The sequence below is a fragment of the Leptonotus elevatus genome, chromosome 16, assembly GCF_054856555.1.
Source record: "Leptonotus elevatus isolate MCC_2025b chromosome 16, RoL_Lele_1.0, whole genome shotgun sequence".
Taxonomy (NCBI): Eukaryota; Metazoa; Chordata; class Actinopteri; order Syngnathiformes; family Syngnathidae; genus Leptonotus; species Leptonotus elevatus.
In genome coordinates this window covers 15,499,535-15,520,825 of record NC_141254.1, presented here as the reverse complement: position 1 = coordinate 15,520,825, position 21,291 = coordinate 15,499,535, and the positions used below count along the sequence as shown (strand labels likewise).

Genomic DNA, 21,291 nt, shown 5'->3' with positions numbered 1-21,291 from the left:
AATTGTTCCCACTTTTGTTAACAAGAGTATGACTACCTATAATTTTTTTTTATTGTATTAGAACAGATAAAATTTGTGATTAATTGTGAGTTAATTAGTGGAGTCATGCGATTCATTACGATCAAAAATTGTAATCGCCTGATGCCCCTAATTTTTAATAGACTTTCCTTCTTCTAATTATTTTTTTAATTGTTAAAAAATTAAAAGAAAAGATGATTAAAAATTAGGGGCATCAAGCGATTACAATTTTTAATCGTAATTAATCGCATGACTGCACTAGTTAACTCACGATTAATCAAATTTTTATATCTGTTCTAAATGTACAAAAAAAAATTATAGGCTTTCATACTCGTTTACAAAAATGGTAAAAAATGTTAAATAGAAATAGGTCAAATTAATTTTTGACGTCAATGGCAGTGAATGAGTTAATATATACAGTGTATAATAATGAGTGCGCATTTTTCTCTTGTCACGCTGCACTCAAGAGAGCTCCATAGACACAGGCGCGGAGCTGTCGGAGATCGACGCCAGGCTTCAGGCCCTGCAGGAGTACATGAGGGACTTGGACACGGGACATTGACAGATGGTGCAGCTTGCAGCCCAACAAAGCTCAACTGAACAGGGTTTGCATCTCTGGGCGCCATTTTGTTTTGTTTTCCTCTGCATGGACCAGACTTTTTTGTATATGTTCAGGACCTCAAATTTCAGGAAATGAAAGCAAACATTGTGAAAGTATCCAGACTATTTTTACACCAGTGTTTTCACTTTTCAATTATATTTTTTATTAATTTAAATGTTATTGTGAATAAATGTGGATATAATCCAAACAAGTGGAGTTCACTTGTGCTGATTGTTAACTGTGGCAAATATACAGCAAAGGCCTGCATATGTACAGTTGAGAACGACATCAAAGTGAGTTGATTTTCAATTACTAGTGGTAGTTGAACAAAATATTTTACACACCATAACACCAAAAAGTATCACTCATCCAAAGACTGAAGCCTTTGGGGCTTGGTTTGTACCTTTTTGTTGTTGTCGTTTCATGCATAGGTTATTCTAATGTAGCCGCAAGGGGGCACAAGCCAATGTCGTCTTGTGCCAGTGTGTTGACAGATGCCAGTAGTGTGATGGGAAGATGGGAAAAAAAGTATTTTTGAAGAGTTGATGAATGAGGAAAATGAAAGAACGAAGCGTAGAAGAGGTGACTGTTGTGGACCAGGAAGTAGCAAAGATTAGCAAGGATGAAGTGAGACGGGCATTGAAAAGTGAAAAGTCACTTGGCCCTGATGATATATTTGTGGAAGTTTGGAAGTATCTAGGAGAGGTAGCAGTAGAATTTCTGACTGGGTTCAACAGGATCTTAGATAGTGAGAAGATGCCTGAGGAATGGAGAAGTGTGCTGGTGCCCGTTTTTAAGAACAAGGGAGACGTACCTCATGACAGGGTGCCCAGAGAGGAACTGTGGTTTTGTATGAAGAAGTCTGGAGTGGCAGAGAAGTATGTTCAAATGGTGCAGGACAAATGCCAGGCAGAAGGTCTGGAGGAATACCAAAGAGGAGGTTTATGGATGTAGTTAAAGAGGACATGAAGGTAGTTGGTGGGTGAGCAGAGGATGCAGAGGACAGGGTTAGATGGGAGGCAACTGATTCGCTGTGGCGACCCCTGAAGAGAAAAGCCAAAAGGAAAAGAAGATGATGATGATGATGCATAGGGTTTTCTCAGGGTCAAGTACTTTCCTCAGCATGTTTTTTTTTAAATTTCTTTATTGATCCTTCCTCGGTTGCTTCAACGACAACAGTGCAAGACAGTACAAAAAAAAACATTAAAATGCGGAAATACATAAAAAAAACGGGAAAAAGTATGAAAATCCTGCTCAAGGTGCTTTAACATCGTGAGGGACAAATTTATCATTGATACTAATAACTGGATAAAAATAGAAGCAGTAGAATTTCCTCAAAAAGTTAAGGCAGGTGTTAATCACGTGGATGAAACTCAAGTCAATGGCCAAGTTGGTCTCAATAAAGTGCTTAATGCAGAGAATGTGAAGGAAAGGCTTTAAACGCTTAATGAAATGATGGCATGTACCAAAATGACTGGGACTTTCTGATGAAAGCCTTTTTTCCCATCCTTCAGTTATTTGTTTGCTGGTTTTCAGCTGATTCCGCCACAGCCACTTGCATCTCTTGACTCCGTCGCTCCCTCAAAATGCTCAGGATGTGCAATGTGAGCTGGGGGAGAAAAAGAAAAAACATGGCGGGCATTAATTACATTTATACTCACATGATACCAGTTGAACTTACTAATCGCTGCTCTTCAAGAACTTCGGCATAAAAGGCCTTTCTCCGCTCCAGCTCCTTCATGTCGGTTTGTTTCCACTGCACAGCCTTTAACTTGATCATCTCTATGGGCATTTGTGGATTTTGGCGCCACTGGAACAGAAGTGTAGGAATATTTTAACATGAAAGAGAGGCACTGACGTTTATTTAAAAACTGTCTATTTCTTTCATTTTTATGCTCCTTTCATTGTCGAGTTTGCAGTGACTCACCACATGTACCAGGTACTCCTCAAGGGGATGAGACGTCAAGGTCTGCACGTCCTGGAAGGCGGCTGCTGATTTGGCTCTGCTTTTGTTCAGCAAGTGCTGCAAACGCATATGTTGTGTTCGGTGAAATGCAAAAGGGCACTGGTCGCAACGTGCAGCACATTTACCATCAACTCTTCATTGGTCCTCATTGTCAAGGTGTCCAGCCTGATTTTCACTGGGGCGCTGGCTGGGTGGGACTAATAGAGACACGCGGATGTTATAATGGCAAGTGTGTGCGTGTACAGTGAGCTGCTGCTGGCTCAGTGTACGGCTCATTACCTCAGCCTGATACTCGGCCCAGGCATCTTTGCGTTCTGCTTCAGTGAGCTCCTCCTCCTCTTTATGGTCCAGCAGAGACGCATGCTCGTGGTAGCTGACTATTTGGTCTTTACACTTCTCCAGAAGCATTGCCAGAACATGATCCTAACAAGACACCACAATTATTTATATTTAACCAGTCAACAAAGCAGAACGGCAGCATTTCATTTCAAATTGTTACCTTTGGCAAGTCCGAGGTCTTGCGCTTATTTTTCTTGGAGTGGGGCTCGTCTAGCAAGTCTGGCTCAAACGTGTAAAGTTCAGTCAGCTCTGAAAGGGTGAAGTGTCTCTCGATCTGCTGCTGATCCACCACTCGGTAGGACAAAGACTGCTTCGTCACCTGACGATCGTAGATCTTCTCCTCCATTGTGCCCTACATGTCAACAAACACGCAAAGACAGATTACAATCAACTGGGGGGGGGGGGGGATTCTCCCAATATGTGATCTTTATTACATACTTTTTGTTGACCTCACCTGCGCCAAGAAGCGATACACGAAGACTTGCTTGAGCTGGCCGAAGCGGTACACTCTATAGATGCTTTGAATGTCGTAGGACGGATTCCACGAGGCGTCAAAGATGATCACCCTGTTGGCAGCTACCAGGTTGATGCCCAGCGAGCCGGCCTTTGTCGAGATGAGAAACAGCCGGCCACTAAGGGGAGCGACATACGGACAATTAGCCTCATTGTGGCAGATGTCACCAGAGTTTATTGACATCATAAATGTGTTTTAAAAAATAATAATAATTTCAACGGTACCGGGTATTAGTGGGATCATTGAAACGATTGGACCATCTCGTCCGTAATGTAGCAATGATAGAGCCATCCAGACGGTAGTAATCCATGTTCTTAATCCATTTTACCACTATGTAAAAACAGGAGCCATATTTACTGGAAATGTACAGTGGTATTTCAATTTATGAGTTCAATTTATCAAGTCAACCTTGGCTGCCCAACACCATGCCTTACTTGAATTTTTTTTTTAATTGGCGCACTCCTAAGTCAAGTTTTTAGTTTTAACTCTTAATTCAAGGAGTTCAAGGTACAACCGAAAACATCAGCACTACCTTCAGTTGAATCCGCTGTTCTCCATTGTGAAGCTGCCAGGAAACTCTCAATCAGGTCTAATGACACCAAGGATTGACTGAACACAAGTCTGAGAGAGAGAAGAAAAAAAAATCAGTCTTTGTACTGAGGGATAAATGTTGACATCGAGAACGAGAAAAGGCCCGTACACTTTGTCATTCAAGGCTTCGGCCATCCTCAGGATCTCAAGTAAGAGCACCAACTTGCCCGAGTGCTCCAGGATGTCGGCGTCGTGTCGAGACAGCATACTTTTGAACCAGCACGGGACTGAAGGAGTAACAACGACATGAGTAGAGTGTTTCCAAGTTGCTGTTGACACTAAGTCACTTTCAGTACCTTTTGATGCAGCATCAGCAACATTTGCTGCAGCGGATTGGGTCGGATCATTGGTGGAGCTGTTGCTTGGTCCGCTATGGCAAGCAAGGAAAACATTCTTATTAGTTTACCAACATGACACCAGGCGGTGCACAAGAACAGAACAGGTTAAGTTTTTGCTCCCAAAAAAACAAAATAGTAAATATCTGTCAATAGGTGAATTCCGAACTACAAATATGTAAGTGTTCACTCTATAGCTGACATAAATTGGCAAAAAATATGTTATTTTTTATTGATGGTGGCCATTACCTTTCCATGAGTGGAGTGCTGTACACATTCTTCCTTTTATGAGCCTACCATTAAAAAACAATAAAATCCTTAACAACACATCAAAAATGGTGACATCTTTGTGAATTTGGTTTCCTTACTCTGAGCTTTTTTTCTTTGGCATCATAGCTAAGTTGAAGGCACCAAGGATGAGTCCAAACCCGGCTGAGGACCTGAAAATCCTTGAACAGGTTTGCACCAATCTTCATTTTTGCAGTGCTGATAACATTACTCAAGCCTGTGAAAAACAGGCCTTAATGTAAATATCAACTTGAACTACACAAAAGAGAAAATCATCTATTATGGGCACAATTGTTCCATTTAGGCAAAGTGTTTCATTTGTACAACAATTTAGAATTTTCATGTTCAAAAAAACTTGCTTGACCATAATATGTTCTATGCAGTCCCACTAGTCTAAATACAGTACTTTGATAAAATTTGCGTTAGTGGAATATGAGTTAAGCAGCAAAATCCAGCAATTTTTATCAATGTCAGAAGACGGCCATTTTGCCACTTGCTGTCGAGTGAAAATGACATCACAGTTGCTCAGGTCTCAGGTAACAACCGATCACAGCTCAGCTTGAGAAAACAGGTGAGCGTGATCTTTCATCTTCTTTAATTTATATATTTTATTGTAACAATCAATCCTGATCCATAATCACCCAACGCCCAAGTCTACTCACCACTGACGTACTGCAGGTAGTGACTGTACAACTTGTACTGAAGTGGAGAAACCCTGACTGCCATCACATACTCATACTTGGGAGGCAGAAACTCAGTCAGCTCGGAGTAATCCCTCCTCTACAGAAAAAACAACAAATGTTTTAGCGATTGCTGAGATAATAGTAAATAACTAGTTCTTACTTGCACACATCCGGTAAGCATTGCATGGAGGACGTGCGCGCGCCTCTTCATGATTCGAACATCTCTGGGCGTGGAGTCAGCGCACTGGCCATTCTGGATAGGGTTGACGAAGCGGTTTCGGAATTCCCCCAATGAGCCCAGAAGGTTCTTCTTGATGAAGTCGACCATGCAGTGGTCTGTAGAAACAATATGAAAGGGATGTCAGTTCTCACTGTAAAAAGGAAAAGACCCAGATATTTGCAAATAAAAATTGTAATGTAATTAATTTTCACTTACAGTATACAACTTATAGGCTCCTTTCTTTTTTTATGCCAAATGTGAATTTGAAGTGACATTTTAATATTAAGTCATAAGAGGGGGGTCAGAAAAGTTGCCAACTAAGCAACACTGATTGCAACAAAGAGTATAACCCGCAAGAAAATTAATCTTTTCTCCCCGGAAAAGACAAAAGGTCGAAAACTTACACTCAACCAGGTTGTTCTGCAGCGGCGTGCCAGTTAGCACAACTCTCCGTCGCGTCTTTACCGCACCCATGGCTTTGGAAATGTTGGAGTTGTCGTTGCGCAGAATGTGCCCTTCATCACATATGACAAAGTCTGGACCTGAAGATGAACACGTTGACAAAGCACCCTCAGAAAACATGTTGAAGTATAATGAAAAATGCAAAGTGCTCTACCTGGATCCACCAGTAGATTTTTAAGCTTCTGCTTTAAGTCGTCGTTGATTTTGGGGGATAGTGAGAGGTTTCTGAACATTTCGTAGCCAATAATCATCACACCTCCAGTAGTGTACCAGCTCTGCAGAGCTTGGAATCGGTCAGCAAAATTCTTTTTGGTGACCAGCTCAGTAACCTGTCATACATTTGTATTTGTGAACATTAAAATTAATGATGCATGTACTTTTTTTGGGTCCGTTTGTGCAATCTCGTACCTTCACTTTATCGTTCCCTAGTTGTTGTTGCCATTTATTGAACTCGCTAATCCAGTTGAGCACAGTATTGAGAGGACAAACCACCAGGGCCGTTTTAAAATGCAAATTTGTCGATAGCAACACAGTGTGCAGGAAGGCAACCACCTAAAAAAAAAGAGAAAAGAACGAACAATGTTAACATCCTTATCCCGTCTTACTTTCCAATCAATGGATCTATACCTGCAAAGTCTTTCCCAGGCCCATACAGTGAGCCAGAATGCAACCTGATCCTGGACCTGAGTTGGCCTTCTTCACTGACTCACAGCAGTTGTCCCAAATGAACTGGACTCCTGTTGATGAGGACAAAGAGAAAGAGAAAGAAATATTCAGTGAATGGAAGTCATGTTTAAAGAGTCATCTGGTTATCTAATCATAAATAACAAAATCTAACGAGATCTATCATAGGCCCACATTTGTGATCTCTTTTATTTAGGTACTATGTGTTTTGGTTGGGTAAGCACATGTATAGTGTCTTGATGAGCCTGTAAAAAAGGCCAAATGCATAAATAAAAAAGGGATCTAAAGTCTTTCACTATTAAAATCGACATTTTGTTTAGTTGGATTTTATAGTACAACCACAAGGTCTGCCCGTCCTCAATAAATAGACCTCTCTGACTCATTAAAAAAGAAAAAAGATTGGTGTTAGCATGTCTCTGGACTATGAAAGACTTGCCACAAGAGGGCGTTGGTTACCTCTATATTTTTTGGGGTTGCTTCGCAATGTTGGAGGTACACAATACAGCACATACAAATGTCATGTGATACACTAATGAATTAATTCAGCATGGTTTAGACAAGACTAAATCAGAATAAAAATTCTTCATTAATTTGGGGAAAGGTCTTTTCTATTCCAAAATGACTGTGAAACACTTGTGGGGTGGTTGCTATATATTAAATGACCAGGTGTCCCAATATTTTTGTCCAAATAGCAAGTCTCATAATCACTGCCTTTTAAAAAAAATTTTTTATCCATACAGTACATTTGTCAAGCACCACTCCACTTTTACATACATTTGCATTTGGCCTTTTTTTTTTTTTAACCTTTGTTTTCAAACATTTATCATTATCTTTATGGTTCAGTTTGGTTTGTTGAATTAATTATTTGAGGTCCCCAAGAAGACTAGTCACCACTTTATGGAAGCTAATGGGGATCCTAATAAAGAATAAAAGATACAATGTGAGTCTAACAAGTGCAAGTGTGCACTCACCGTCCACTTGGTGAGGTTTGAGATGAGTCACTAGGTTCCTGTGCACCTGAACTAAAGGTATCCTGGTCTGCTCATCCCCATCCAGAATCAGCTTGGTGGTGACAGATTCTTGAGAGTTGCTTTCTATGACGATTGTCTGGAAAGCAACGCTGGACTGTCAGTCTTGACTACTAAAAGTCACGAGCCACCAGAGCGTTTATTGTTGTATGTGCCGTACCTCCCGTCGCTCCTCCATCAGTTGCTCCCGACTTGCCAGTCGTTTGCATCGCTCCTCCTCCTCTCGCAGCGCTTCCTGGGTCTCGGAGCGGAGATTGTCATCTTGGATGATTTTGCGGATTTTTTTGCGCCCTTTGGGTGTGCCCTGACTGTTAAGCTCAACCTCGACATTCTCTTGTTCGTTCTGCTTCAATGTAAGTAAGTAACGTAAGACATCAAACTTTTCCTTGCCAGTGATGGCGATTGGTCATCGTTAGGGTTACCTCGCCACTGCTGCTGTCTGACAACAAAATGCAGGCCATCGGGTTCTTGCTAACAAACGGAGCGGGCTCTTGTTTGACTTTAGGGGATGAACTGGAAGAAGAACATGACACAGATACACGTGTAGTTCCTACCATTTTCATAGCTATAATATCGGAATATTGTCCATCCAAACATTTTTACGACAATTGAAGCAGGGTACACCCCGAATTGGTTTATTATCTTTAATGCTATTGGGAGCTAAATTTCACTGGTGACCTATTTACAAAAGGCACGCTGGTAATTCATGTGCACAGGAGGTCGTTGACCTCTGATTTCGAGATTCAATTTACAATAACGCGTCCTTCTCGAATATGAGAGGAAGAATTGTCATCAAGCTTCTCCATCAAGGAGACCCATTTTGAAGACGTGGATGACATCAAGATGGCCGTGATGACAGATTTGCAGAGTATCCGGAAGAATCCTTCCAAGGTGTGGCAGAGAAGGTAAATGGTACTTAATTTATATCGCGTTTTTCCACCTTTCGACCCTCAAAGCTCTTTACATTCACCTACTTATTCACTTACTGATGACGCAGCATCAGGAGCAACTGTGGGTTCAGTATCTTGCTCAAGGACACTTTGGTGTGGTCACAATGGCATGGGATCTAACCCACAACCTCTGGGGTGGGAGACGATCACTCCACCACTGAGCCACGCCACCTCCCCAGGGGTGTGTTAGACTCCAAGTGGAAAAATCTTGTGTGACGTGTCCTAGAGATTTTCTGACACACCGCCCATATAATACCAATCAAATGCAGGGGGATTTCTGTATATGTAATATATGTAATAAGGGATCAGACGAAAAGTAGAGCATAAGAAGTCTGACTAAATAAACGCCATTTACACATCTTGAAAGTTAGTTTTTTGTGCAATTATTCACACTTCAAAAACTCATTTATCTTATCGGCTATGATCAAATGACTAATTTTATCTGGTCATTATCTCATCAAACTCAATGATAGCACTGACCGTTTGAGCTCAAATGATTTTGTCCTGCTCAAAAATAGAGAAAGTGTGTTTTTTTCCTTTAGTACCTTTCTAGCTTCTCTTCCTCCTCTGACTCACTCAGCTCCTCGCTCATTCCAAATTCTTCCACCTCCGATGAGCTATTTTCAGTATCTCCGCTATCATCATCATCAGCTGGACATAAAGCAGCGTCACGTTATGACAATTCCAAGACGGACACACAAGTGCTCCGTGTGTGAGGCGTCCTTACTGCTCAACTCCATGGGGGTGACTCTCCTCTTCTTGTTTGCCTTTTCTGCTTCCTTCCCTGATGCTGCCTTGTCACTTCCTGTGCCCTCATCCAAGGTGAGTTTGTGGCGCAACAAGTGATGCTGCTTCGAGTTGGGGCCATTGGTGCCAGCGTCAGAAGACAAGGACAAGTTTTCCCCTGCGGCAGACATTTGAATGACTACGTAATCAACGGGAGGCTCGCATTCCCAGGTGACATCACTTTAAATAAACCTATGTGACTTGTGCTTCCGCACACTCACCATTTGCCTCTTGTCCACATTCTTCACTGGCTTGTTTTAATTCCCTTTCAGGTTCAGAAGAAGACTCATCATCCTGTGTTTCCTCATCTGACGATAACTCATCGAGCGATGAGAAGTTGGCATTGATTTGGGCCAAAAGTATTTTCTTAGCGATTCTTTTAAAAAGTAGAAGAGAAGGACAAGGTACCTCAGATAAATTTCATGATCAGTAACATCGGCTTCAGATGGAAAATTAAATATTGCATGGCCAGATGAATATTACAAGGCATAAATTATATCAGTTCAAGTTAATACGACTGATTAGTTGTACGGGACCTCCAGAAAAAAAAAACTTCCATTGTGACCAAATAGCAGAAGTCTACCAACAGGAATGCAAAGCTGCAAACTTGGTGAACTGGTGAAGGGACAGAGTAGCGATAGTTCGGCATTGGAAACAGCAGAAAAACACTGATCAGACATTTTAAAGAGCAAACATTTATTAGAGCAAGCAAGTTGTACGCACACATGCCACTAAAACACAAAGACATGTTTTCTTAGTGAAGCCCCATGAAGGAGCGGGATTGTTTTCTCTGTATTACATCATTCCCTCTTGAATTTTTCTAAACCTAATAGTACACTATATTGACAAATATATTGAGACACAAGGCAATTACACCTACAGGAAGTGGGAAAAAAAAAGAATAAAATATAGACTTGGTCTCACGCCCATTTGTAGCTATACAGCTTCAACTGCTCTACAAGATGGAGGTGTGTATATAATACACACATGGACAAAATTGCTGGCACCCCTCTGTTAAGGAAACAAAAACCCGTAATGCTCACTAGAATTATTTGAAACTTAAAAGTAACAATAAAGTTTGAGTGAAAATTCAACAAAAATCAGCCTTTACCTTTGAATTGTCGTTCAGTTCAAGATAATTATTCAAACGAGCGGACTAATAAAACAGGCCTGAACAAAAATGATGGGATCTCTCTATAAAAAAACTAAAAATAATTTGACCAGAGTGACATGTTTAACTCAGTTGCGTCCTTTTGGGATCACGGGTGTCTTCACACTCATGAAATAGAAACTGTGCTTTTTGGGGACATGGTGTGAACATAAACGACAGAAAGCAAAGGCGAGAGTTGTCTCAGGAGATTCGAAAGAAGATCAGAAACAAACATGGTTAAGGTGAGGCCTCTAAGTTCATCTCCTGTGAAATCATTCCTGTGACAGTTGTGGCATATATTAGTCAGATGTTCTAAGATCCAGACCGTAGCCAAGCTCCATAGATGTGGGCGCAAGAGGAAAATGGATGACAAATTGAAGAGACGGATAGTTGGAATGGTAGCCAAAGAGCCCAGAACAACGTCCAAAGAAATTAAAGGTAAACTCCAAGGCCAAACAGTGTCAGATCGTACCATTCGACGACCAAGGAGGACACCACTGTTGAAAGTAAATCAGAAATCCCATTGACCATCTGTGGAAGGAGCTAAAACATGCCACGACAGTGAGCCAAAATACCTGTTGACAGGTGCAGAAGTCTTATTGGCAGTTAGAGAAATCATTTGAATGCAATGACTGCCCCAAAAATATTAAGTTATGGGTACAATAATTTGTGTCCAAGCTTGTTTCATTAGTTTGCTTTTTAATAACTCTGTTGAATGACAATTCAAAAGTAAAGGCTGATTTTGTTTAATTTTCAATCAGTTTTTAGTTATTGTTACTTTTGTAAGTGATTTCAGTGCCCATTGTGGGGTTTTATTTCATTAGCAGAAGGGTATGGACACTTTTGCCCACGTGTGTATATATTAGATTTCATAACTTCATCAAGGACATTTGTAAGGTTAGAGGTCACTGATGTTAGAACCCAGAGAGAGAGAGAGAATTGGGCAGAACATCTTAAGATGAAGAATTAAAATTCATGGGGAAAGAAAGGGTCTATTGTACAACACCTCATTGGTAACTACTTAGAAGGATAAATCCACTTTGTTGATCCAAAAAGTCCTCTGGTATAATACAAAACAACTACCACATATAAATAATGACTGTACATGTTAAGTCGTGTAACATGGTATCTCTACACTATACAATAACATCCTGCTTATGATCCACATTTGAAAATGGTTCCAAACTATGTCCTTGAAATGCAATGCATTGTTTTGACCGATCAGTCCAGTGCTGTATAAAGACAAGTCAACATAGAATGACGCACGAGGTGTAGGACTTCTTCCAGACTTGGGCGCAATTGTCCATCCCTTGTTAAATCGCTCAGAAATCCTGACGCTTGAACATGCCCCTAATCTAAAATTAGGTCATCGACATGATTCACGAGAGGGAAGGGAGCAGCCATCTTCACTGCCACTGAATCCAACGTGTTAAAACCGGGAAGTGTTACAGTGTAGCGGCATCAAGATTGGGAGTGCTTAGTGGGCAAAAAGAGCACCAGTGAAGTAATTGACATGTTTTGGCCTTAGTAAGCACAAACAATGTGATCTTCACATTCTTGCTGACCATTTTACTAGCGAGTGAAAAAAAATAAAAGTCACGTCACAAACTACAAACAAATGAGTCGAGGGAGGGCTACAAAATCCCACATTTAAGACATTCCTTCCTAACAGCACTGCAATCACTGCTGTGCTGTCAGAAAATCCGACCTGGAGAGAAAAACAACGAGAAACAAACATGGGTGTCATTAAAAAAAGGACAGAATCGGAATTTGGGTGCTTATAATTGTTGTTTCACAGCCCACTCTCAATTCTCAGATGTACAACATTGTTATTTGTACTTGGAAGTACTGACCTGCAATATTTATTCTAAACCCAAATTGTCTCAACTTCAGAGAACTGCGACTGCTTTCTCTGCAGTATGTCGGAAATGGAAGGCAGTCAAAGTCCTCCATTTAAAGAAGCTGTGCATTAAGCTTTAGAAAATGGTCAGCAGTAATGTTTATCTGTGCATAGAAAGTGGGGTAAAACATACAAAAATACTAATATAGGTTGGAAAAACAGATGTACTGTTGACTGGTGGCATATTAAGAGCTCCGGATAGAGTGTTCCAAAACCGGACCCATGGATTGCAATTACAACAGCTCATTTGGCTCACTAGCACTTCAACTGAGTCTCTCCAGCTGCTTTGTTTTCTTTTTCCTTTTTTTTTTTTTTCAACAGGAGGCCTACAGGGAAAAGCCCTTCTGACTCAAAGGCTGGCTCCAGTTTCAACTGCGCGAGCCCACACCGCTCCTCAGGGCTCGGCCTTGAACACCGTTATACAACTCTGAAAAACTCTCTGTGGTGACAGATATGTCGAAACCTCAGCAGAACAAGGACGGCATGCGCGTGAATGAGACCACACTGTACTTGCTTATACAGAGCTCTCAGCTGCTGCTCACTTGGCACTAGTGAAAACAGCTCAACGTCAGAGCAGGATTTCAAGTGTTTGAATGCCATCCCATCCACCAGGGAGGCGATAGTCAAAGTTTTTTTTTTTTGGAACTATAAATGTGAGGTGACAAAAGGCAGGCCCTTAAAAAAAGAGACTAAATACCAGTTTTAACAGTATTATGTCACAATAATTTATTGTTCATTAGGGTGGCAAATACCAGAGGCTTGATGTTGGCGTCTTAAATGTTAAACGTTGCACTAATTAACAATCAAAAATGTCAATCGGCATGCACCACAATTCACATCTTTTACAACCAGATGTGATTTGCGTCTACAGAGATTTGCAGAATCATTCTTGTTTTCAAAGGGGTTTTTTTCAGTTATTTATATGACAAAATTATGTTCACCACAAAAGCCTAAGAGATAGTAGAAAGTCATATTGTAATGGATTTTTATATAACAAAATCAAGTTTCAACAACGGTGTTACAAACCCATGGAAAGGCAGCTTGGATAAAATTGGTTATATTTCTAGCCACATTTAAACAGGGCCTGTCAAAAGGAAATACACTTAATACGTTAAAGGAAAATCAGTAGGGAAAATTACAGCAACCTCAAGCGGATCTTCAAACTTCTGCACTTTATATAATAGATATTTTATTTAGAAATTCTCAGGGCATTGAATTGATTGCAAATGGACTGTTCTGGTTGTCATAGAAGACATTTAGCCTCTCAACTGAGCAGTTGAAAATCTAACTATCCACTTTATTCCTGACGGCTCTGATGTAGAAACAATTATAAAATGATGTTATTGTTTCTCTATGAGGAGCAGGTAGACAGCTGAGTCTTGACCTTAATGCTACATTTATTACCCCAGATGGTCAGTTCTAAAAAGAAGAAAAAAACGAAAAGCAAGAAAGGAAAAGAAAAAATTTGAATCTAGTTCCAGAAGTAACAAGCGCAAGGTGGATGAAGAAGAAGTAGGGATTGGTACTGAGTCACGGTACTAAAGTGGCAATAGGACTGAAAAAACAACAACTGGAATAACGATAAGATCCACCCTCAACTTTTTTGCACTACCTACTTGTGGGTTAGAGTTAGGGAGTCGCTAAGTCAGCGGCTCTGAAAGGCGGAAGTGAGGATTTACTAATGTACACTCACGCAGCCCAAAATGGCGTCCTTAACATTGGGTTAGCTAAGGTTGCTACAAATGCCATTTCACTCTCTGGGCATGTCTAATCGATTTACACTCATGCAACCGTTACATAATGTATAAGTTTGGTTATTCTTGGTTTGAGTGGTCACGCCTGGAGAAAGATTGAGGGATGACGTCGCAAGTGCAATCGATCATTAAAATGTCACAGGGGCAAAAGCACAAGCCATCTTATCAGAAAATGTGCATCTTATCCCACAGAAGTGCTTTTTTGCAGCCTTGTTGCTCTACACCAGATTTATTTTACACTAAATAATTGTTCATATAATGTTCATCAAAAACCAGTTATTTTTCTGAATATATTATTTATTTATTTACTTCGTTTTTGTGTGTGTGTTTTCTTACATTAATGTCCTTGTAAATACAAGACCAGTAAGTAAATGTTTTTTTAAAAGCAGTGTTCCAATATTTCTGTTCTGCCGTTTTTCTTAACAACAAAGTACAGATAAGAATACCGTTAAAATGCCAGATTGAGAAGCAGTATCATTAAGAGTAGTCCTATAACCGTCCCGACATCTATGACAACCAGAACAGTCCAGTTACGGCAGATTCAATACTCGGAGAATGAAATGACCTGGACGAAAGAGAATATTCACAGCCATCTTTATATTTTAATATAATATAAATATAATATAATTTTGTATGCATTAACCTAAAATTCAACACTAACAGCGATGATTTACGATTCAGTGCGTGGTAGAAAATCAGAACAAAGAAAGTGAAGCATTTCTGTTTTATTCTTGCCAATAGCTTGCCTACAACAAAGTAGTTGTAAAAAACAAAAAAAATAAAAAAAAGTAAAAAATTATTTTTTAATGATTACAAATAGGCTTCCTTTTTTTAAAGTCAATCTGAGGGGTGGGGTGGGGGGGTGTCTGAAAGGCAAGATTCCAACTTCATACTCCACCTTTAAAAGTCACATTTGCATCAGTTCAAAGTGCTACACACATCTTCGTTGATTGTGTAGCAACCCAGGCTAGCAGGCTTGACTTTGTTACTTGATTAAAATACTTTCACAGCATATAAACCTGTCGGTCATACATGAACAGGTTGGACTATAAGGCAACAAACAGTTCCTCTTTTAGGACAATGAACTACAAGCTTCTTGCATCTATGCCTGGAGCAATCCATTTATATGATAAAAGATATACTGTACATTTGAATATATATATATATATTTTTTTCAATTAAACATCCCTAATTATTTTCTATTAGAATGTATATTTGATTGATGGCGCTCTACTGCAGCTACGTTTAGGCCGCGCCTGAAAAGACCGCAACTGACTCTTGATGGCATTGGAGTTGGTGGATTTAGCAGAGGGTTTGCTTCTCGGACTTGCAGTCTTTCTCCCAAACCTTGGTTGTTTTACACACTCTACTTCCAGGCTTTTAGAACCATACCTATTTTCAGGGTCGTCATCATCGCCTGCTGCCCAGGTGGGCCCAGCTCGATCCTCGTCGTCTACAAAATAACAAAAAGAACAATTGCTGACGTGAATGTTTGTCTTTGTGACCGGTGATTCGCTGGCGACTAGTCCTGAGTGTATCCTGCCTCTTGCCCAAAGACAAGGCAAGGCAAGTTTATTTCTATAGCACATTCCATACACAAGGCAACTCAATGTGCTTTACACAAGAAAATACAACACCTATAAGCACAAACACAGCAGTTAACATTAAGAGCAAAGCAGGGAAATCAAAAGTAGATTAAAAAAAAATCTAAAAGAACATACATGGACAATGTTAAAAAAATAAGACAGCAAACATTAAGAGTAAAGAAAATTTCTAAAATATATTTTTATTTTATTTTAAAGACTTTAATCAAAGGTATGTGAAAAAGCAAAGTTTTAAACCTGGATTTAAAAGCATTTATACTCTGGGCTGACTTCACATCTGTTGGCAGCTTATTCCATTTGTGTGCAGCATAACAGCTAAATGCAGCTTCACCATGTTTACTTCAAACTCTGGATTCCACTAGGTGGCCCAAGTCTGCAGATCTGGGTTTGTATTCAATCAGCATTTCTTGATTATATTCAGGGCCCAAACCATTCAGTGATTTATAGACCGGTAGCAGAATTTTTAAATCTATTCTACAGCTGACTGAGAGCCGGTGTAAAGCCTGCAGCAAGGATATGCTCCGCCCATCCACAACCCAAAGTAAGAATAAGTGGCAAAAAAGAATGGAAAAATGCATCCTGCAACTCTGACTAAACATGTACTAGATAACTAAAAATACATCCAGGTTTTGCCAAAGATGAGTGAAATCATGTATGGGAAACGGGACACAACATCATCAGACTTACCAGATGACTGATGGAAAGCTGCTGGTCCCACATCGTCTGCGATAGCTTTCATCTTAGGATCGTCGGCGTCACTCCCAGAGTCATCGTCATGGTCGTCGTCGCTTGATGACGATGTGGATTCTATTACTTCCAGGCGAGCATGAGTCTTGTGCTTTCTGGACTCCGCTATCCCCTTCTGTCGAGCACAGCCTTCCGTTTCGCTCTTAACAAGATGAGTCTTGCCGATGGGCCTCAAGGTCTTCAGATTCTGCGTTGAATTCTGCAGGTCTTGATCGTCACTGGAGGAATCCGCCCTCCTTTCCCGTCGAGCCTTAGCAATGGAGTCATGCTCCGGTGAACGGTCCAGCAGCTTTCGTTTGCGGCGAATCCTCTCCGGCGATATCGGGGTGTTCTTTGTGAGCCATAAGAGACGCTTCTTCGCCACTTTGGCAGACGCTTGATTGCAATCATCATCTTCGTCGTCAGTGTGGTGCTCATCGGAGCTTTGCGCTTGAGTCATAGCGACTCGCTCAAGAAGCACGGCGGGTATTTCATCGGAGTCGGAGTCATCTCTGGTCTGGCTAAGATTTTGTTCTTCGGTGGTTTGGGCGGCGGCTGAGCTCGGCCGTGCCTCGGGGTCCGAATCGCTGTCGCTGTCTGCTGCGGAGCAAGACGGTTTACCCTTGACATCGCTGGGACGACGCAATGGTGTTGTCTTCACACGGGGAGACCTCCGATTGCCTTGCTCCTCTTCTAGGTGGAGAGATGTGCTTGGGTGATCTACGCTTATTTTACCGTCATCAACAGCCATCTCTTCATTTCCCGATACATCTTTTGCGCTAAACATCTCCTCTTCCATGTCTTCTGGAAGAAGCTGCGCATCTGGGCAGGGCTCTTCTGCCACAGGTACTGGTGTAAGTTTGACCACTAGCTTTTTGGTCACGCTGGCACCACTTTGAGGGCCCATTGTCTGCGGATCCTCTCCAGCATTACGTAAAGGCGAGTTCGCGCCCTTACTTGTGCTCACCACATCTGTGAGGACTTCCTTTTCCACATATTCATCTGGCACCTTCTGCAAGTTATTCAAGCTTCCATCATTGGAGATCTTCCCATCTGCTGCTGTGGCAGGTTGGGTCACAAAGTTATTGTTAAGTAATTCCTCCCAACACCTGGAGACATCCAAGTCGCTGAATTCTTCTTTAAGGCTTTCCTCGAGTGCCGCAAGAGACGCTCGAATGGATTTCACCACTGTCAAATATGACTTCAAATAAAGGCTTCGGACACCCCGTTTAGTCTTTGTCGCGGTATTAATGAAATGAATAAAGCTCGTGTTCACATTGTTTGCCGAGTCCACTAAATGTTTGACCTTTGCGGTCATATCTTTGGAGATATTTAAAGTGTTGTAGTTGAAAACAACACTATTATCCACGCCATTGTGATCCCATTTAGCGATGGGAAGGATTTGAGGTAGAGGCAGCATGCCGTAAAGTTCCGATTTCCCCGGTTCGGCTCGGTTTCTCTTGCGGTGCTGCTGCCAAAGTTGCTCCGCGGTCTCCAGTACGCTGTCACAGGCCATCACAAGGCCGAAAATGGGCTCAGGGTTACACACATAGCAGTACCAGTTGCTCTCCAAGATACCAGAGAGCTCCTTTCGCCCCAAATTTCTCAGAATGCACTTCTTGCAAAAGGCGTTACTGCAGAAATCACAGCAGATTAGGTTGCCGCCTTCGGCACACCAGCTGCATACGGCAAAAAAAAGGAAAACGACAAAAGGTCAATTTTAAATGTAGCACATAAAAACAATGCTTACTTTCCCATTTGAGTTTTACCGGCACTGTTCATCCATTCCATCTCCATCCTTGCTTATGTCATCACTTGAGTAATATTTGTAGCATGACTGTCAAAACAAAACATTGCAGAATATTAGCCGAAAATAACCATGCCACCAGGGGACTAATAGAGGAATGTGCTTGAAATTCCATAAATCTATCAAATCTGTTTATGTAAATGTTTGATGAAAACACATCAAAAACAGGCAAGAGAATCCAAACTGCCAAGTAAGTGTCTTACTCGAATGTCATGAATACAGCATTATAAACTGTTTATTTTCTTAACCGCAATACTTTGAATAAAATTAATTCATTTATTTAGTCCCAACATTTGGAGCTGGTAATAAACTCCGGAATACTGACGGTCAAGGTGAAATATAGAGTAATACAAGTAAAAATAGAATGTATTTCTGACTCACCTTGCATATTAGTACTTTGAGAACTGGGTGGCAAATAAGGGAATCTCTCTGGAAGTGGTTAACTTGACGACCACAAGCCGTGCAGCTGACAATTTCCAAATGGTCGCCTCCTGTTGAAGCCCACAACACTATTAGCTACAAAGACGCAGTCTCAAATAGCTTGTGTTGTTGTTGCGATTTGTTGCAATTTTGTCAACCAGAACTTGACTGACCTCCTCGCCTTCTTGGAAATTCTTTCCGTAATGCGTTACTCTTCCGGTTACAAAACTCAGGACCCCTGAAGTCATCTCTGCCATTATCTACAGGTTCAGGTCTGACCAAAACAGTGCCTGGACAAATCATTGCAATATTGTCACTACATTGTAACATAAAAAAAAAGAAATGACAACTTTACATTTGTCAATTTTTCAGCATGGATTGGATAGACGGTGTTGTTGGATTTTACAGGAAACACCAAGAACCAAAAACAAACTGTTCTATTGAAAACTTGCGCAGACTATTTGTCAAAGTCATGCAGCAAAAGTGACGTACCTTTCGGAAGGCAAGTGGTGTCTAGGTGACCGTTTGCACTGAAGGGGAAATCTACGTTGTCGCTGTCGTTTGAGTCTGCAGACTCGTCCAAGCCAGAATGCTTTATGACAACAGAAGGTTTTCTGAAATGATATTGAGAAGAGCTAAGTATTTTTAAACTGACAGACAGTTTATCTTCTATTTTTGCCATGTGCTGAGAATTTTGCATGTTGTTCTTTTAATCTCACCTTCTGGAGAATTTTGTGTCCACAAGTGGCTGTGAAGAAGCAAAGTAACACTTTTGAGATGCCATGTTGACTTTCATCTTGACATAGTTGTGACCAATTTGACTATACCAATCTAATCTATTCTATGCAGTTAGTTTATTAATGGAATATGTTGAGCACTAGTAGTGCTTGATTTGTTTAAGTGGGATGTATTAAGGAACATTGACTTTTAAATTACTTATATACAAAAACTTGTGCCTCTGGAGTTGTCTGCCCCACCCATCAAGTGTGAAATTAAACACCCATGTAACCTTTTTGATGTCTTCCTTGTTCCCAAATGGTCTTTAAACAAGCCATCCTTAATTTTTTGGCAGACTGTGATATATATAACAGTGTGGCAAATTTACATTAGTCACCCCATTATTCTGATTTTATTTGCACCTATGACTTGCCCACTAGAATGGGTGATGATCTGCCATTTTGAAATGTATGTTTGGTGATGTCTGATGCGTGATCAGCACATAAGAGGAATACAGCAGCATGAATTTGCTATTCTCTTCAGACCAGAGCTGAGAATAAGTAAATTCTGCTTCCAGTCATTATGGTGACAAAAGTTGATCTCCGCATTGTATTGGCGGGCAGGTGGAGCAGTGGCTTACTTGCATGAGACAATAGCACCTAAGAAAAATTAATGTTTTATATTTGTGTTAAGAATAGATGGTAAATTGCTTCTTTTTTTTACCCTTTTTGTATTTTTCCCTTTTATTAAGACACATGCAAACGGTTTTATAATTTGGAAAAAATAGTATTGTCTCCTTCAATGCATTTGATGCGGTTTACAGGTACTACTACTGTTCCAGGATTACCTCAACCATAGAGGGATCTGCTGAATTTCCCACTGAACCATTCCTGTTTGTTACATCTGCAAATGAACGATATAAAATGTCAACATTTGAATTTTGACCAATGTTAAAAGATGAAGGACCAATACGTTATGATGTTACCATCAGGCTCGACTGAGCCATTGCTGTCTTCATTTGTAGAATTGGCCAGGTATTCATGCAGCTTGGTAACCAATACATTCAGTTTGCTTGTCGTAGTACTGCAACCAAGAGAAAGGTGTGTTATCTATCAATGTTTGAATACTAAATACCCAAATATCTGGTTGGCAAAAACAAAGTTAATGGAGCTGTAGAGTAATTCAGAAGTATGTACCATGGTAGACAGATATATGCTTATTTTAAACCGTCGTTTCAGTAAACACACACACAAAAGGAAGGTAAGACAGTTTGGTGTCGTGCTTAAGTCGAAAGTTTCTCATTTTGACTGCTGTATACACGTTTACAGCAATGTAAAAAAAAAAAAGCGACGATACCAAATTACAAATGTTACTTCTAATAAAAGACAACGTTGAAGTCAAGAACAAATGTTTCTTGTTACCGCGTGTGTAGCTTACATTGACATTATTTGGAAACTTAAGTGTTTATAGTTTTGGACTGGCTGCTAGCCATCGTGGCTAACCTAGCATGTTGCTATTCGCCATTATTGCTAGTAGAGTACGACACAGTGGTTTTACCTCAACATCGCTGCTACATTTGGAGAATTCTTTTACGTCCTTGTTTTTAAGCATGCCAGAATGTATTTTTATTTTTAAAAAAGCGCTTATTTTGAGCGCAGCATAATACCAACAAAGCAAACAGAAGGCTGCTTCTTTTTTTCTTTTTTCGTTTCAGAATGACGAGTTTCCTTGCTAAAGGTTTTACCGCT

General features: G+C 40.6%; 2 protein-coding genes across 5 annotated transcripts in view; one reads left to right on the top strand and one right to left on the bottom strand.

Moving 5' to 3' along the window:
* The window catches only part of ccdc61 (coiled-coil domain containing 61), a 7,656-nt gene extending 6,813 nt beyond the window's left edge, over nucleotides 1-843 (top strand). The window contains exon 15 of one of the 2 annotated variants that reach the window (XM_086098083.1): nucleotides 486-843. In XM_086098083.1, the coding sequence (XP_085954209.1) occupies nucleotides 486-580 (95 nt within the window). In that variant the 3' untranslated portion in view covers nucleotides 581-843. The remainder of the gene's footprint in view (nucleotides 1-485) is intronic. The other variant, XM_086098082.1, reaches the window with a different exon arrangement.
* The window catches only part of LOC147160940 (chromatin remodeler ATRX-like), a 23,037-nt gene extending 1,746 nt beyond the window's left edge, over nucleotides 1-21,291 (bottom strand). Inside the window, exons 1-36 of one of the 3 annotated variants that reach the window (XR_015097370.1) lie at nucleotides 21,101-21,291; nucleotides 20,529-20,626; nucleotides 20,391-20,446; nucleotides 19,546-19,574; nucleotides 19,319-19,440; nucleotides 19,000-19,116; nucleotides 18,788-18,897; nucleotides 18,369-18,436; nucleotides 16,561-18,278; nucleotides 15,662-15,722; nucleotides 9,687-9,841; nucleotides 9,407-9,583; nucleotides 9,225-9,330; nucleotides 8,152-8,242; nucleotides 7,890-8,075; nucleotides 7,673-7,808; nucleotides 6,645-6,754; nucleotides 6,426-6,569; nucleotides 6,172-6,346; nucleotides 5,960-6,097; nucleotides 5,496-5,671; nucleotides 5,315-5,432; nucleotides 4,733-4,869; nucleotides 4,614-4,657; nucleotides 4,326-4,399; nucleotides 4,139-4,256; nucleotides 3,971-4,059; nucleotides 3,663-3,768; nucleotides 3,379-3,556; nucleotides 3,085-3,276; nucleotides 2,865-3,008; nucleotides 2,711-2,782; nucleotides 2,547-2,642; nucleotides 2,301-2,429; nucleotides 2,086-2,228; nucleotides 1,434-1,537 (exon numbers count right to left, since the gene is read on the bottom strand). Coding sequence is in view for 2 of the 3 variants with exons in the window: in XM_086098079.1 (XP_085954205.1) it covers nucleotides 2,130-2,228; nucleotides 2,301-2,429; nucleotides 2,547-2,642; nucleotides 2,711-2,782; nucleotides 2,865-3,008; nucleotides 3,085-3,276; nucleotides 3,379-3,556; nucleotides 3,663-3,768; nucleotides 3,971-4,059; nucleotides 4,139-4,256; nucleotides 4,326-4,399; nucleotides 4,614-4,657; nucleotides 4,733-4,869; nucleotides 5,315-5,432; nucleotides 5,496-5,671; nucleotides 5,960-6,097; nucleotides 6,172-6,346; nucleotides 6,426-6,569; nucleotides 6,645-6,754; nucleotides 7,673-7,808; nucleotides 7,890-8,075; nucleotides 8,152-8,242; nucleotides 9,225-9,330; nucleotides 9,407-9,583; nucleotides 9,687-9,841; nucleotides 15,662-15,722; nucleotides 16,561-18,278; nucleotides 18,369-18,436; nucleotides 18,788-18,897; nucleotides 19,000-19,116; nucleotides 19,319-19,440; nucleotides 19,546-19,574; nucleotides 20,391-20,446; nucleotides 20,529-20,626; nucleotides 21,101-21,108 (5,577 nt within the window). In the remaining variant the exon portion in view is untranslated. Of the gene's footprint in view, nucleotides 1-1,433; nucleotides 1,663-2,085; nucleotides 2,229-2,300; nucleotides 2,430-2,546; nucleotides 2,643-2,710; nucleotides 2,783-2,864; nucleotides 3,009-3,084; nucleotides 3,277-3,378; nucleotides 3,557-3,662; nucleotides 3,769-3,970; nucleotides 4,060-4,138; nucleotides 4,257-4,325; nucleotides 4,400-4,613; nucleotides 4,658-4,732; nucleotides 4,870-5,314; nucleotides 5,433-5,495; nucleotides 5,672-5,959; nucleotides 6,098-6,171; nucleotides 6,347-6,425; nucleotides 6,570-6,644; nucleotides 6,755-7,672; nucleotides 7,809-7,889; nucleotides 8,076-8,151; nucleotides 8,243-9,224; nucleotides 9,331-9,406; nucleotides 9,584-9,686; nucleotides 9,842-15,661; nucleotides 15,723-16,560; nucleotides 18,279-18,368; nucleotides 18,437-18,787; nucleotides 18,898-18,999; nucleotides 19,117-19,318; nucleotides 19,441-19,545; nucleotides 19,575-20,390; nucleotides 20,447-20,528; nucleotides 20,627-21,100 lie in introns of those variants that run through there. The other 2 variants (XM_086098079.1, XM_086098080.1) reach the window with 2 other exon arrangements.